The sequence below is a fragment of the Notamacropus eugenii genome, chromosome 2 (assembly GCF_028372415.1).
Source record: "Notamacropus eugenii isolate mMacEug1 chromosome 2, mMacEug1.pri_v2, whole genome shotgun sequence".
Classification (NCBI taxonomy): domain Eukaryota; kingdom Metazoa; phylum Chordata; class Mammalia; order Diprotodontia; family Macropodidae; genus Notamacropus; species Notamacropus eugenii.
Genome location: NC_092873.1, coordinates 213,544,989 through 213,561,962, shown reverse-complemented (window position 1 = coordinate 213,561,962; position 16,974 = coordinate 213,544,989). Strand labels below are relative to the sequence as shown.

At 35.7% G+C, this 16,974-nt stretch overlaps 1 protein-coding gene across 2 annotated transcripts in view; it reads right to left on the bottom strand.

The window, feature by feature from the left end:
• LAMA2 (laminin subunit alpha 2) overlaps positions 1-16,974 on the bottom strand; it is a 795,715-nt gene that overhangs the window by 536,077 nt on the left and 242,664 nt on the right. For both annotated transcript variants that reach the window (XM_072637652.1, XM_072637653.1), the window contains exon 4: positions 1,407-1,649. In XM_072637652.1, the coding sequence (XP_072493753.1) occupies positions 1,407-1,649 (243 nt within the window). The remainder of the gene's footprint in view (positions 1-1,406; positions 1,650-16,974) is intronic.

The following is a 16,974-nucleotide window of genomic DNA, read 5'->3' as shown; positions in this document are numbered from 1 at the left end:
GATAGATAGATAGATAGATAGATAGATAGATAGATAGATAGATAGATAGATATCTCTCTATATGTGTATATATATATATATATATGTATACATACATATACACATACTAACATATTTTTCTCTATATAGAAATTTCCTTCCCTGGCCATCACTCCTCTATATGAATTGTTTTGCTAATTAGAATGGATGCTCTTTGAGAGCAAGCATAATCTTTTTGTCTTTGTTTCTTCAAAGCTTAGCATAGTAACTGGCACATGCTTTTTCATTAACTAATTAATTTCCTTCCATTGATTCATTAAACCATAAGGGAGGAGATAGAGAATCATTCCAGATAAAGGAAGATGATCTTTCATAGAATGGAGAACATAATGGTAGTCTTCCCCCTGCCTTTCCACAAAAAATGGACCAAGATTATAAAAGGGAAGATAAAGAGGTTTTAGGAGGTATCCAGGGAGGCAGATTTATAACTTGAAAATGCAGCTGTAAACTAGACCCAAATCTAAGCAAAGGAAAGCTATAAAGAGACTCTGGAATGAGGAGAGGTAAAGATAACCAAGTCATTCATGAAGAGTGAACCTGGAGTCTAGACTAAGCAAAAACCAAACAAAAATGAAAACAAAACTAAACAAAAAAAAAAAATAACTCATGATTTGAATGGTTGAAACATTCTAAACATACTGATCAATATTTTAAATAGCATGCTTAAGATAACAAGAATGTTGGTGTCTGTGGCTTACCTAATGTTCATTTAGCTTGTACCATGAGAATCCCTTGTACTATATACTTTAAATTAACTATAGATTCTTCAGTGGACAGTACAGGGCAAAGGTACCAAAGAATAAATGAAAAGGAAAAGGTTGTGAGTCTTAGTTGTCTTAGGAGAAAAAGAGAAAATTTCCTCTATCCCCAGATGGTAGAAGCAGAAAATAAAGCCAGTAAGTATTAATGGAATCCAACTGGAGAAGTTTCTATTTGGTCTCTACTCTTGGGGTTATATTTCATTACAGTTTGGTAGGTATATACTCCATCTTCAGAATAGGAACATATAAATTTCAAATGAAAGAAAAATTATCTTTTTTCTTCAAAACACCTTCAAAGAAGATGATTATACATCTTCCTTCAACAACTCACTGCAATCAATAATTCACTATCAGAAAAAAAATTAAGTTTATGTCACTCAAGCTATAACTTATGGTCATTTCTTCTTGTCTAGTCTACACTGAAATTGAAACACATATATCCATGAATTTACCATAATACTATTCAATCTATCTTTAAAAATTTTAATAACTTGTTTAAATGTGTCTGTGGAATCTTATACTGCTTTTCTAACACAATTAAAAATGATTTAGTTATCTCTAGAGGCTATTTTCTCATCTCAGTGAAAGACACAGCTCCAATCTTACCTCTCCATTTTCCAGGGGGTGGATCTTGGAATAAAAAGAAGTGCATATCACCTCATCATCTTTTGCATATGATGGTGGCCCAGTACGTGGATAAATGCCATAGCGGGTTAGGCATTCTGTGTCAGTGATAGCATGGTACTGCCATGGTTTGTATTCAACACCATCTAGAGAGCGTTCCAATATCCAATTTCCAGGTCGTGGTGAGTTTGCTGCTTTTACAATTACATATGCAATCTGGAACACCTAGGGAACAACCACAATCAATCAATGAGAAAGCATTTATTAAGTGCCAACTGTATATCAAGCACTATGCTAGCAAATACAAAAATGCAACAGAATCTGCTTTTAAGGAACTTATATTCTTTTAGGGAGAAAACATTATGAACACATGGTTACATACCAAATAAATACATACAAAATAAATGAAGCCTAATTTGGAGGGGATTAAGGAAAGGCTTCTTTTAAGAGGCATTTGGACTGAGCTTCAAAAGAAAACAAGTCAGCTAAGCAGTGGCAGTGATAAGATTTGAATTCTTCTCTTCTACCACCAAGTCTAAGGCTTGTTCCACTGTACTATACTGTCTCTCAGTAGAAAGAGAATGACTGAAGATGACAGCGAGAAAGAATCAAGGCAGAATTAATAATAGTAGTACAGCAACTGACGGGTAGCAATGGGTGCCATATATCACATGACATCACTGTAATCAACTAAAATTATTTACAGCCTTAGGTGTCAATTTCATTTTGTCTTTTGCTCTGTTAAGTGACACATAAAGAGAATCCAAACCACTGGACATCTGTTTTGCTGCAATTGCTGTTCTTTTCGTGACCATATGGCTTACGAGGGAGCAGAAACAAGAAATGAGAAAGCTAAATTAGGATAGTAATGCAGTAATATAAATAAGAGGTAATATCCATTTGACTGCAAGTTTTTAAATTTAATCTCTACATAGTGTCTGCAGTGTGTTAAAGTACATTATTAACGTTACACTGTGTCCAGCTTCCCTCATGAGCACCAACTGATGTGCAAAAAATGTTCTCACTCAAAATGAAATTAGGAATTAATCACAAATACTGTTAGCTACAATCACAACCTTGAACAATGTTTTTCACTCAGGGACACAAGTTTATAATGTTCTTGTTCAGTCTCTGTGTGACCCCATTTGGGGTTTTCTTGGCAAATATACTGAAAGGGTTTGCTATTTCCTTCCTCACTGGATTAGATAAACTGAGGCTAAGTAACTCGTCCAGGGTCACACAACTAGTGAGTGCCTGGGGCTACATTTCAACTCAGGTCTTCCTTACTCCAGCCCCAGAGCTCTATCCACTGAGCCAAGGTGGAACACACTGGCCCTGCATCAAATATGACTTGGAAAAATGTAGAGCTTCTCTTAGATTCAGTTTCCCAATGTCTCTGAAAATGTCCCCTTTCCTAATAGTGCGATTATGTGATAAAACTGTTTACATGTTTGTTCTCTCTACAAATATTTAAGATAATATTTATTATCTTTCTTTATAGTTTACATTATAGTAACAGAAAAGAAACAGACTGGAAAGCACAGGTGAGCCATGAACAAAAATAAAGACAAATGGAGATATTAGTCAGAGGGCCTTGTTTATAAAGCTGCTCAGTGAGTAAATAAATATGAGACCAACTCCTCTTGAAGCTACCAGGTCGATTTATGGCTTAGCAGCTTCTGTGTTGGATCAAGATAATAAATGAAAATCTATGAAGAGAGGCTCTGCTGCTAGAAACCCTGCAATCTCTTTCTATAATTCAGTATCAAAATGCAGTGTTAAGTGACATGAAATAAAGAGCACCCACTGACTAAGAGAATTTAAGAGGAATCTCACTTCAAGGCAATGTCCTTCTCTTTCATTGTATTTCCTTTGAACTCATTTATATCCTATTCTAAATGAATAGGGTGAGCTCATGTGCAGCATTTAGTAGGAATAGGCTTTACAGGTGGTCAGACAACATCACTGATAAACCACAGTGACTTGAAAACTTCATAGGATCAGAGATCTAGAATTGAAAAGAAGCTGCGAAGCCAAGCAGTTCAGTTTTTTCCTTTGACACTCAGTGAACAACAACAACAAGAATCGCTAGTTAAAGTTAAAGCTGGGTCCCCAGGACAAGAGTAGAACTATTGTAATGAACTGACATGGGAACATTTGTTCATTGATTTTATGCTTCAACGTGAGTGTTTCTTTGTTATAATCGTTCTTTAAGCCACTGGATAATAGCTCTGTCATGTAGCAGATAAGAGTGCCCAGTCTAGAGTCAGGAAGACTCATCTTACTAGCTATGTGACCATGGGCAAGTCACTTCGTCCTGTGTGCCTCAGTTTCCTCATCTGTAAAATGAGCTGGAGAAGGAAATGGCAAACCCCTCCAGTATCTTTGCTAAGAAAACCCTAAATGGGGTCAAGAAGAGTCAGATATGAACAACAACCAAAAATGACAATCAATAAATTAATTCATAACCATTTATGAAATGTTTACTATGTGCCATACATTGTATAATGCTTTGAGGATGCAAATGAGGACGCTGTAGCCCAACTCAATCCAATAAACATTTCTTAAACATCTACTATGTTCCAGGCACTGAGCTATGTGCTTAGGATACAATTAATAAAAAAAAAGATAGTCCTGCTATTAAGGAACTTAGAATCAAATGGGGGAGAGACAACACACAAAAAGAGGCAGGAAAGCAAAGGAAAGGAAGGAACACAGGGGTGGGGGTATCTTGTTCTGTGGAGTTGAAACCATGGAGAGGAGGAAATAATGATTTGTTCAGAGTAACACTGATCATACCAGTCAGAGATGAGTACTGAATATAGATACTCTAACTTCATAGCCAATGCAGGAAAGTATTGTTTACATGTTTACTTTAAATTTTAACCCTGACTCTTTAACCACTTTTAATAACAGTAGGAAAATAATTTTTTAAAGCAGCTATGTTTTCATATCTTCATAGACTCATTGCAAAAACTTTCCAAACATCATAGTCCTAAAGTCAACTGCACACAGGTCTAAATATGAATTAAATCCCTCTTAGAAGTATAATGTGGTACAAGTAGTAGGGCAAACATTTATTATGGGAAGTATTAGAAACAATGTGATATGCTTCCCAGTTGACCTATTATCATTAAACTGGAGTAAAAGACTCCATAAATGATGTCAAACTGCCCCAATTCTTAACTAATAGAGAACCTCTTTTCACTTTTGGTTTTTGAAACAAAAATTCCCAAAACAATTTTTGAACAAGATGAAATACTTGACATTCCAAAGCATTAGAGGGGACATTTAAAAAGTTTTAATTGTGTAAAAAAGCACACAGAGAGCTTATTTCCAGATTCAATACCACAGACTCCAAGGAAGCATTCTAAAAGGAAAGTCTTTTTTTCTACTCTCATGTCATCTTATTCAATCAGACCACCTGTCCTCACAAGGATCAAAGTTTTCTTTGGAAAATAGTAGCAAATGTTTTACTGTTTGGAAATTTTTGTTGAAAGGAGTTCTTATTAAGAGCTCCAGGAAGAGAGAGGTTTCTGGATAATAAGCGAAATCAGAAAAAAATGGATCCATACTTTTCTCCTCAAAGGTTGCTCTTCTAAGAATGTGAAGAAGATTTATGTGAACTTTAGTACCTTATTCCATAAGCAGAGCACTTTTAATGTAGAAAGTATCTAGCAGTATTCAGGTCAAGTATTAGTTAAGGACAGAGTGTTTCCAGTCTTGAAACTCTCTATAAATGTTGCTTTGGGACCTCATGGTGCCATATTCCTACTTCAAGTCTTATGCAACAGTAAAACCTCACTTGACTGGTTGTGTTTTGGGGTGTTACATTTTGAGGGAAGAGACACTTTATGCTGCAAATCCTCAGTCAAGGGCACCCTCTCTTCTTTCCAGACTGAGGAGAATCATCTCATTTTGAACAGAAGGAACTTCGAACATATATCTAGTCCAGAACCCTGGACTAGATATATTCAGGAAAGTCATCAATATTACCACTGTTACGCTGCAGGTAATTGAATAACAGTTACAACTCAAACTGACTTACAATTATAACACCTATTTTTCTGCATCTTATTCACTCCTCCTAGAATTCCCAGAAATGACAACTTTACACAGCACAACTTCCAGTTTTTAATTCATATTCCACAGTCTCATACATTTCGAATTGGATATTTTCTCATATTACAGATGAAGAAACTGAAGACTAGAGATATTAAATGACTTATCCAAGACCACACAGGTAATAAGGGAGAGGGCCAGGATTTGAACAGAGGTCATCAGCTCAAAATCAGTGTTCTTTTATCTGTGCCATACATACTTCCACTCCTGTTCCCCATTACATAAGGGAAAGGAAGATTCCTTTGGGATTGAAGGAATCTTAGCTATTGATTAGGGAGATATTATTATACAATAGAGTCTGGGAATCACTAGCCTGAGAAGAATGTAATTAATTATGATCCAAAGATTTGTCTTTTTATGGTACTAAAGACCTGAAGAAACACTCAGAAGTCACTAAGTACTCTACCTCAAGTCAGAGTTATACATGAAGCAATGCTTAAGAAAAGCTGTGATACATAATCATAAAATCCCTAGAGAAGAGTGTAAGAACTCTTTTATTCAAAGGTATTCTAGCCTTTTTTAGTCAAGCTGTATCAATGATTTGGCATGCGATCATGAGGAAAATGACTTTTATCCCTTTGTGCTTCAGTTTTGTCATCAAGAAAATGTGTCATTTTAGCTCAGAGTAAGGAAATTAAGATTAATAAAGGTTATAAAGTAATATTTAGCTACTCAGAAATGTCAAATTTAAACATGTCTAATAATTGATTTCTCAGGGAATTTTGTGCCCCCATGTAATTATATACTTTATAGGAGAAAAAATGAAAATTCAAGCAGTTAGGTGGATAGAGGCAGTGGATAGAATGCCCAGCCTGGAGTCAGAAAGACTCATCTTCCTGGGTTTAAATCTGGCCTCAGACACTGACTAGTTGTGTGACCATGTACAAGTCACTTAACCCTGTCTGTCCCATTTTCCTCATCTATAATATGATCTGGAGAAGGAAATGGCAAACCACTCAAGTTTATTTGCCAAGAAAACATGGGATGGGGTCATTAAGGGTTGAATATGACTGAAACCAGTGAACAAAGGGAAAAAAAAAACACCTATAAAAGTTATAGGAAAGAAAAAAAATGTCAAACCATGATCTCCTTACATATATCATCATCATCATCATCATCATCACCAGCACACTTAAGTGTGATGTGCCAGGCACTGTGCAAAGTGCTTTTCAAATATCTCATTTTGATGCTCACAACCACTCTTCAAGGAATGTGCTGTTGTTGTCATTTTAATGTTGAGGAAACTGAGGCAAGCAGAGGTTAAGTGACTTGGGAAGGTTGACAGAGCTATTATTATTTGAGGCAGATTATGATCTCAGGTCTTCCTGACTCCAGGACCAGTATTCTTATCAACAACACCTAGCTACCTCCTAATTGAGTAATGGCAAGTTTGGTGTTTTTATCATTTATTTATTTGGGGGGTATGTATGTATGCAAGTGTATGTGTGTGTGTGTGTGTGTGTGTGTATAATCTACATATCTGTCTATCTATGCATACCCCTATATGTATATAAATGCAAATGAGGATGCAAATGAAGACATTGTGGCACAATTCAATCAACATTTATTAAACACCTACAATGTGCCTGGCAGGATGCTAAGTGCCTGAGATATAATTAATAAAAAGGCAGTACCTGCCCTCAAGGAGCTTACAGGCTAATGGGGGTGGAGCAGACAATACACAAAACGAGGGAGAAAAATCAAAGGGAGTGTCTTCTTCAGTGGAATATATATATATATATATATATATATATATATATATATATATATATATATACACACACACACACACACATGTATATGTATAGGTATACTATACACATATGCATATATAACATATATATGTACACATATATGTATATGTAATATATACATATATATGAGTGTGTGTATGTGTGAATATGTATATCTGAATACTATCTTAGTCTGATCATTTGATTTACAGAGATTGTGCATTTCTGGAAAAAAATTTCCAGGAAAAACCTCTCAAAAATAATATTTGCTTCTTAAAAGTCTAAGAATTCCCAGACAATACATTCAAAACTCACTTCATTGAACCTCTTTTGAAATGTTAAGGAATGTTATGGTAACATTGTTAACTTGAAATTACAGGCACCAACTTTTTCATTAGGGTGATAAAAGTATCCCATTCCACTACACAGAAACCTGAATCTGATTTGTAGCAACTATGAAAACAGAATTGCTCTATGCCCACTGCTGAAAATTCATCTCAGATTATGGAGGAAAATACATTAACTCTACTTGCAAAATATTATTTATTTTTGTCTAAAACACAACCCATTTCTACCTGTAGATTTTAAATTAAGTGGCTAATTTTATTTCTTTGAAATTTTTATTGATGCCATTTGCTATTACAACAGTTATTTCTGAACATAATCTTCTTCCCTTCCTAGATAAGCATCTGTTACAACAAAATTGCAAAACAGAGGAAAAAACAGTTCAGACAATCCAAAACATCATATCTGACAATATATTCCACACTCATTGTCCTCCATGTTTGCAGAGAAGGGAGAAAGGAACATTTTCTTCCACTCTTTTCAAGATCCAAGCCTGCTCACACAATGATATATTACTCAGTTTTATTTTATTGTTCTTTCTTTTTATGTTGTTGCTGGCATTGAATATATAGTTTTCCTACTTCTGCTGACTATAATCAGTGGCAGTTATAGGATCATAGATCTAGAGCTGGAAAAGATCATAGAGGCCATCTAACTCAACTATCCTATTCTGCAGCGGAGAAAATTGAGGCTCCAGTAGGTTACCAGGTAGGCAAATGACACTGATCACAGAGCAGTGTGAGAAGAGAGATTTGAACCCAGATCCACTGAAAGCACAAAAAGTTCTCTTTATGTTGTACTATGATTCCTCCCTGGAGCAGATAGGTAGAACAGTGGATAGAGTATCCGGCCTGAAGGAGGAAAGACCCATCTCTATGAGTTCAGATCTGTTCATAGACATTTACCAGTTGTTTGTGACCCTTGGCAAGTCACTTAACCCAGTATGTGTCAGATCTGTAAAATAAGCTGGAAAAGGAAATGGCAGACTACTCCACTATCTTTGCCAAGAAAACCCCAAATAGGGTCACAAAGAATCAGACATGATTAAATGACTGAACAACATGGAACCTCCCCATAACATAATGTATTTGTATATTGACTAAGAATAGATTCCACATTGTCTCTAATTCTTTGCTACCACAAATTAATATTATTATTAATATCTTAATATATAGAGAGAACTTTTCTTTCTGTCATAATCTTACTGGGGGAAGATGTTTAACAATAGGATAGGATATTTCTGTCAATGGGTATGGGTATGTTACTACTTATTTAGAAAATTCCAAAATGCTTTGAAGAATGGTTGAATCACTTCAACAGCATACTACTCTGACCATCTTTACAGCTCATCCAGTATTGACTACTGCCTTTGGGTGTCATATTTTAAATTTGTTGTATGTAAGATGAGATGGCAGGGCTGTTTTAATATGCATCTTTCTTATTAGTGGTGATCAGGGCCAGTTTTATCTAAGTTAATAGTTTGCAGCAGTTAGTTTGATTTCTTATCCTAGTTCCATTAATTTTGATAATCCAAAACCTAAATTTCATGTAAGTGAAATGCTCTTTTATGATCTCTTTGATCCTTTGTTTGATTAAAAATTTCCCCTTAGCCAGAACTGTGAAAGGCGATTGACCTTTTTCTATTTTTTTGCATGATTTCACTTTTTAAATTTATGTGTCATATCCGTTTTGAGCTTTTGGTGGCATATAGGATAAATTGTTGATCTCAACCTAATTTCTGCCAAGTTGTCTTTCAGTTTTCCAGTAGCTTATTTACCTATGTTTGTTGAACAATAATAATGCATTATTGCACTCAATTTTTTTTTGCTACTTAGATAGTCTTTACCAGTCATTTAATTATCATCTTTTATTGCAGTCAAATAAGTTTGACGATTACTGATTCACAATGTAATCTCATATTTGGAAATGCTATTCCAAATTCATGCCTACAGATATTTTATTTTTTCCCTTGATATTTGTGACTTTTTCCACTCCAAATTAATTCTGTTATTATTTTCTCTAACTCTATAACATATCCCCTCTGTTATTTTTTTGGTAAAGCACCAAGTCTGTTAATTTAGATGGTATCTTAGTTTTTATTATGGTGACAGGTCCCAACCACAAGCAATGAATATTTAGGTTATTCTTTATTTTTTTAAAGAGTGGTTTCAAACTGTATTTATGTAGATCTTCAATGCATCTTTTCACATTAACTTCCTAAGCTATAGTTAATATAATCTGATGTACTTTTCATTTCTTTGACTGAGATTTCTCTTTCCAGTAGCTCCACCTAGATTTTATCATAGTTATATAGAAATACAGATAAATTTCATGGATTTACTTTGTACTGTTACTTTAGTGATACTATAAATTGTCTCAATCAGTTTTTTTGCTGCTCAGCAGAGGTTTTCTAAGTCAACCACCAAGTTTGCAAGTAGAAATAATTTTTTCTATTGAATGTGTGCCTTTATTTCCTTTCTTTTTCCTTATTCTTATTGATAAAGCCCCTCATTGTTTTATGTCTGTATTTATTGGGAGAGTTTCTACCATTTACCCTTTGTAAATAATGCTAGCTCTTGGTTTTTGATATATGTTTTTACCATATTGAAATATGGCCCTTCTATGCCTATGCTTTGTATTTTAAAATCTTTTTAGCATAAATATTTTTCTTTTGCAAAGGATTTTCCTTCAAATATCAGCATAACTGTGATTTGATGTGTTTTCATATGATTAATTATATTGTTTTTTTTATCTTTATCTTTGTATATTTGGTAGAAATCCAATCATGGTAAATAATTTGGGGGGTGAATATGTTCTCAACATGCCTAACACAGTTCCTGCCATACAGTAGATTCTTAATTATGCTTGCCCCGTTCACATTTCTTTCTATAATTATGGTTAACAATTTTATTGAAAAACAATTGCATAAGTATTCATCAGTGATATTGGTCTGTAGTTCTGTTTATTTGCTTTATCCTTCTTTGGTGTCGTTATCAGAAGTATATTTGTCTCACAGAATAGAACTGGTTGAATGTTGTTGTTTATTCTCTGAAAAATAATCAAAACTTAGATTTGAAGGATAGTACAAAATATAGTTCTTATTCACAGGGTTTAGAATAATAAAAAGCATAAATCTGACATCCATAGTCCATAGGGATTTTCAAGCATAAAGAAGGTAACTCAGCTCCTGGATTCTAATTAGAATGGCATGTGTGACTGTGGAGACTAACTCTGAAGTGAAGCTATACATTAGCTATTATCATAACCATCACCAAACACTTGAATTCTTGCTCTGTTCAAGGCAGGATGATTTCCTTTTCCTAAGTGCAAAGGAGACCCAAGTGGATTTGGGAGGAAAAGCCCGTTTCCCAAGATTTTAATACAGCAGTTGGAAAGCACTCCAAGCATCCCCACTTCAGCTCCTAGAACAATGCCTCAGCCACCCCAGTCTACTTCCAGCACTGGGATCACCATCATCATAATCATCTACTGTTCAAAGAGCTCTCTTACATGCTTTTAACTGAGGTTCTTGTTTATAAAGGTGAGTATTATTTGGGTTGCATTTTCACAATTAGTAGGATAAATAGTTAATTCTATATTTAATACCATGTTACACATTTAATCTAAGCTCAAGAAAGTTTTATCAATAATTCTTTTAAGAGGAAAATTCATTTGAGAACAAAATTCTGATAAAAGAATCATGTTAGCTAACGTAATTTGAAGTAGAATGAGCCAGGAACCCTAAGGCCAAATAAAGCATCTAGTTCCCAGTGCTTTATTGGGTTGCTCTCATTTTCAATACTCTTAGCTGCAAGTAAAATACTAGTTAGCATTTTATCTTTCACTAGCAGTGCCCTTGACATCTATTCTCTCCCTCACATCTTTCTCTCTCTCCTGTTTGAAGCAATCTGTGATTTCAAAAGACTGACCTACCTCCTGTGAACAAGTCATTCACACAGCATGGTTTTCTACGCCAGTTACTGACAAAAACAGCCCGGCCGTACCTTCCTGTAGTATAAGCCAGTTTTTTTTGAATGAGGCCTTCAAAAAGCACAATATTAGTGTAAATCAGAGGTAATTGGAAATTTGACAGTGCCAAGCTTGCCACCTGAAAATTATTGACCCTAGTGGAATACCTAGCATTCTCTTTGTTTTTGAACTTCTAGAGTTATCATGACAAGAGAATCCATACATCTTCAACTTTTATAGAATTACAGACATAAATTAATGACATAGATTCAAAGCATTTAATTTATATTGAAAGAGAAAGGTCGGCAGAGCCAAGATGGCGGAGTAGAAGCACACAAATACACTAGCTCTGAACCCACAGCCCATGAAATATCTGTAGAAAAGAGCTGCCAATAAATTCGGGAGCAGGAGAAGCCACATAACAGCAGAGTGGACAAGATTTCTGTTCCAGAGAGTCTGAAAACCTCTCGCAAAAGGTTCTTCGTGCCACGGACTGGGAGCCGAGCACAGCCCTGCCATGGCCGCCCAGTGCCAAGAGGAGCAGATCCGAGCAGGGAGCAGATCCGAGCAGGCTTCAGGGACAGAATCTCCAGAGATGTGCGGGTCCCTCCACCAACAGGTGACAAGGGTCGGTGAGAGGGTCTCTTTGTTGGGTCGAGAAGGGAGTGGGGAGCCCCCATGACTCAGGCCCCCTTGGGAGGCACCAGTGAAGGTGGGAGCAGACCAGGGCTCCCCAAGCAGGCAGGAGCTCAGATCCATTGTTGAAGGTCTCTGCATAAACCCCCTGAGGGAACTGAGCCCGTGAGGCTGCCCTGCCCCTACCCGGGCAGCTGAACTTGATCTCACACTGAATAGCAGCCCTGCCCCCGCCCAAAGCCCTGAGGCTGGGAAGCAGCATTTGAGTCTCAGACCCCAAGCACTGGCTGGGAGGATCCAGAGGCGAGGTGGGTGTGAGGAGAATATTCAGAGGTCAAGTCACTGGCTGGGAAAATGCCCAGAAAAGGGAAAAAAAAACAAGACTATAGAGGGTTACTTTCTTGGTGAGCAGGTTTCTCCTCCCCTCCTTTCTGATGAGAAAGAGCAGTGCTCACCATCAGGGAAAGACACGGAAGTCAGGACTTCTGTATCCAGCCCACTCAGTGGGATCAGACCTGGGAAAAGCTCAAAAAGAGCTCAGAAAATTTTGAAAATTATGTTAGAGAGGTGGAGGAAAAACTGGGGAGAGCAATAAAAGACTTGCAAGCAAAGTATGAACAGCAGATCAGCACCCTGCTAAAGGAGACCCAAAAAAATGCTGAAGAAAATAACACCCTAAAAAATAGGCTAACTCAATTGTCAAAGGAGGTTCAAGAAGCCAATGAGGAGAAGAATGCTTTCAAAAGCAGAATTAGCCAAATGGAAAAGGAGATTCAAAAGTACACTGAAGAAAATAGTCCTTTCAAAATTAGAATGGGACAGATGGAGGCTAATGACTTTATGAGAAACCAAGAAATCACAAAACAAAACCAAAAGAATGAAAAAATGGAAGAGAATATGAAATATCTCATTGCAAAAACAACTGACCTGGAAAATAGATCCAGGAGAGATAATTTAAAAATTATGGGACTACCTGAAAGCCATGATCAAAAAAAGAGTCTAGACATCATCTTTCATGAAATTATCAAGAAAAACTGCCCTGAGATTCTAGAACCAGAGGGCAAAATAAGTATTCAAGGAATCCACAGAACACTGCCTGAAAGAGATCCAAAAAGAGAAACTCCTAGGAACATTGTGGCCAAATTCCAGAGTTCCCAGGTCAAGGAGAAAATATTGCAAGCAGCTAGAAAGAAACAATTCAAGTATTGTGGAAATACAATCAGGATAACACAAGATCTAGCAGCTTCTACATTAAGGGATCAAAGTGCATGGAATAGGATATTCCAGAAGTCAAAGGAACTAGGACTAAAACCAAGAATCACCTACCCAGCAAAACGGAGTATAATACTTCAGGGGAAAAATTGGTCTTTCAATGAAATAGAGGACTTTCAAGCATTCTTGATGAAAAGACCAGAGCTGAAAAGAAAATTTGACTTTTAAACACAAGAATGAAGAGAAGCATGAAAAGGTACATAGCAAAGAGAAGTCATAAGGGACTTATAAAAGTTGAACTGTTTGCATCCCTACATGGAAAGACAATATTAGTAACTCTTGAAACTATTCAGTATCTGGGTACTGGGTGGGATTACACACACACACATGCACACGCACATACACGTAGAGACAGAGTGCACAGAGTGAATTGAAGAGGATGGGATCATATCTTAAAAAAATGAAATCAAGCAGTGAGAGAGAAATATATTGGGAGGAGAAAGGGAGAAATGGAATGGGGCAAATTATCTCTCACAAAAGAGGCAAGCAAAAGACTTTTTTAGTTTGGAGAAAAAGAGGGGAGGTGAGAGAAAAACATGAAGTTTACTCTCATCACATTCCACTAAAGGAAGGAATAAAATGCACACTCATTTTGGTATGAAAACCTATCTTACAATACAGGAAAGTGGGGAATAAGGGGATAAACAGGGTGGGGGGGACGATGGAAGGGAGGGCATGGGGAGGAGGGTGCAATTTGAGGTCGACACGCACGGGGAGAGACAGGATCAAAAGAGAGAATAGAAGTAATTGGAGGCAGGATAGGATGGAGGGAAATATTGTTAGTCTTATACATCACAACTATTATGGAAGTCATTTGCAAAACTACACAGATTTGGCCTATATTGAATTGCTTGCCTTCCAAAGGGAGGGGGTGGGGAGGGAGGGAGGAAAAGAAGTTGGAACTCAAAGTTTTAGGAATAACTGTCGAGTACTGTTTTTGCTACTAGGAAATAAGAAATACAGGTAAAAGGGTATAGAAAGTTATTTGGCCCAACAGGACAGAGGAGAGGATGGAGACAAGGGCAGAGAGGAATGATGGAAGAGAGAGCAGAGTGGTGACGGGGGCAATTGGAATGCTCGATGTTTTGGGGTGGGGGGAGGGGACAAGCAGGGAGAAAATTTGGAGCCCAAAAATTCTGTGAAAATGAATGTTAAAAGTTAAATAAATAAATTAATTTTAAAAAAAAGAAAGAGAAAGGTCATGATGAGAAGAATAAAATGAAAATAGAAGGGTCAAAGAACAATGACATAAATGCAAAGGAACTTTCTGATGATTATTATAAGGTTTCCCATACACACATTACCTTGCAATATGCTCATTTATTCATTTTTTAATGAGTGCATGTAAATTCCATTTGCAAGGCTCCCATGTATATGTTTTTAAACATAGAAGTTCTTGAAAGACCCATCAAAATCACAGAAAACATCTCTCTGGCTACCTCAGAGTTAGACATTCTGTCTGATAAGGGTCAATTAATACTTACAAATATCTTCTTATAAAGTATTTGGTAATCTTATGTTTTAGTTATTAGATTAAGTATACAGTATCAATGTTGTCATACTAAGAGAGAGTAATGCTCTTGCTGTTAAATTTAAAACTAAGAACTACATCACTGGACTCTGAGAGTTTTCATTGAGCCCTCTTGACTTGTGAATTGCAATAAATACCTAATATATTTATTAGTAATGACAATCCTAAATACCTAATGTACTTATTAGCAAGGATAAAAATAGTATTGCTAATTAGAGCAGCAAATCTCACTGAAATAAATGAAAGCCTGTATTCTTGTTGCTTTGCTCATGAGACTTATAACAAGGTTGTTAATATCATCAACTTTAAGTCATCCCTTTTAACCTTTTGGATTTACATAATACATAATCTCATGGTCCATTCATTTAACATATATATTCCATAATATCCAATATTCTATAATAGTGTTTGACAGCTACACCAAGTATCTGAATGATAAACTGAATATTTTATTTTTCACCCAATTATTTTATTTTTCTTTTAAGTTTCATTTCTAACAAATTAAGTTGAGATGCAATAAATGATTGATGATGATAAGTCAATCACTAACATTTATCAAGCGCTTACCATGCCCCAGACACTATAGTTTATGTCTTTATGTTAGTCGCTATTTTGCCATCGCTACCACATTTTCTGAGCCACGTATTAAATAAAATATTCTCTAAGTTTATGCTTGGAAAAGGCTTTACATTTGCAACAAACATTAATTGCTGATAGTGGTGATGATGATGTAGGAACCAAGTTGGTAATTAAGCTAAATTGCTGAGAAAATCATGTTTTCCGGCTCAATGTTACAAGCATAGGGTTGCAGATACAGTAACTAATATTAAGGCAGGCAGCCAAATTAACATCTAAATTGTATATTTATGGTATCTTTTGAGACTTACTCATAGCTGCTCCGCCAACTGATTTGTTTGTATAAAGTAAGGGAAGTTCATAACAAAAGCATGATCTAGCTAATAGGAAATGTTTATTACAACACTTTTAACAGGAAGGTCTTCCCATGCTATATTGTACGTTACAAGGTTTTAAATTTTGTCGTGCTCATTGTGTCAGCTAATTTGATACTAATTTCCCATGACCTTCCTAAAGCAGCTTAATTAAAAATACAAACACATCAAAACATTTTTTAAATGAAGTTCAAGTGTTTTGACAGAAAGGTAAATTTCTTTTAAAAACTTATTTTGATATAACCTGCTAAAGGGTGTAGCATTTTATTCCTCTTGCCATTTTTCTCCTTTGCAGTTCTCTGGAATTTGAAATTAATTGAGGCACTATATTAACAACATCATTCATGCCTAACAAGTAAAATTATATGAACAGTTCTAAAAGAAATGTTTGATATTTAGCTGTAGTTTTTTTCTAATTAATAATATCTTGAGCTATTTCCAAATTATTAAGGGGTCTTTAAAAATTCTAGAGAATTATTTTATAACATTGTTGTTAGATTAATATGTTTTTTTCTGTGTTACAGTTTTTACATCACTGAATTAACCTAGGGAGTGGAAATAATATTTAGGCACACTGAGTCCAAATGAATGGTGCCTGCTTAGGATAATAATTGCTAATAATATTAATAATACTTTTTATTCATGTAACAGTGTTTGTAATGATATTATAATGATTTTATCATTTATAAAATTTTTCATTTATAAATGATTTTATCATTTGAATCACAAGAACCCTGTGAGGTATATGGAATTGTATCTCGCAATATACACATGAGCAACCTGGGGCTCAATCAGGTCAAATGCTTTAATCAGAGAGACACACAGCTAATAAGATTCTGGGATACAATTTGAACTCAGGCCTTCTTGATTCCATGTCTTGTACTTTTTATCCACTATACTAGAAGCAGATAATTGGTGTAGTAGACAGACTGTTGGACATGAATTTAAAAATATACAAATTTGAATACTGCCTCAGACACTTAAGAGTTGTT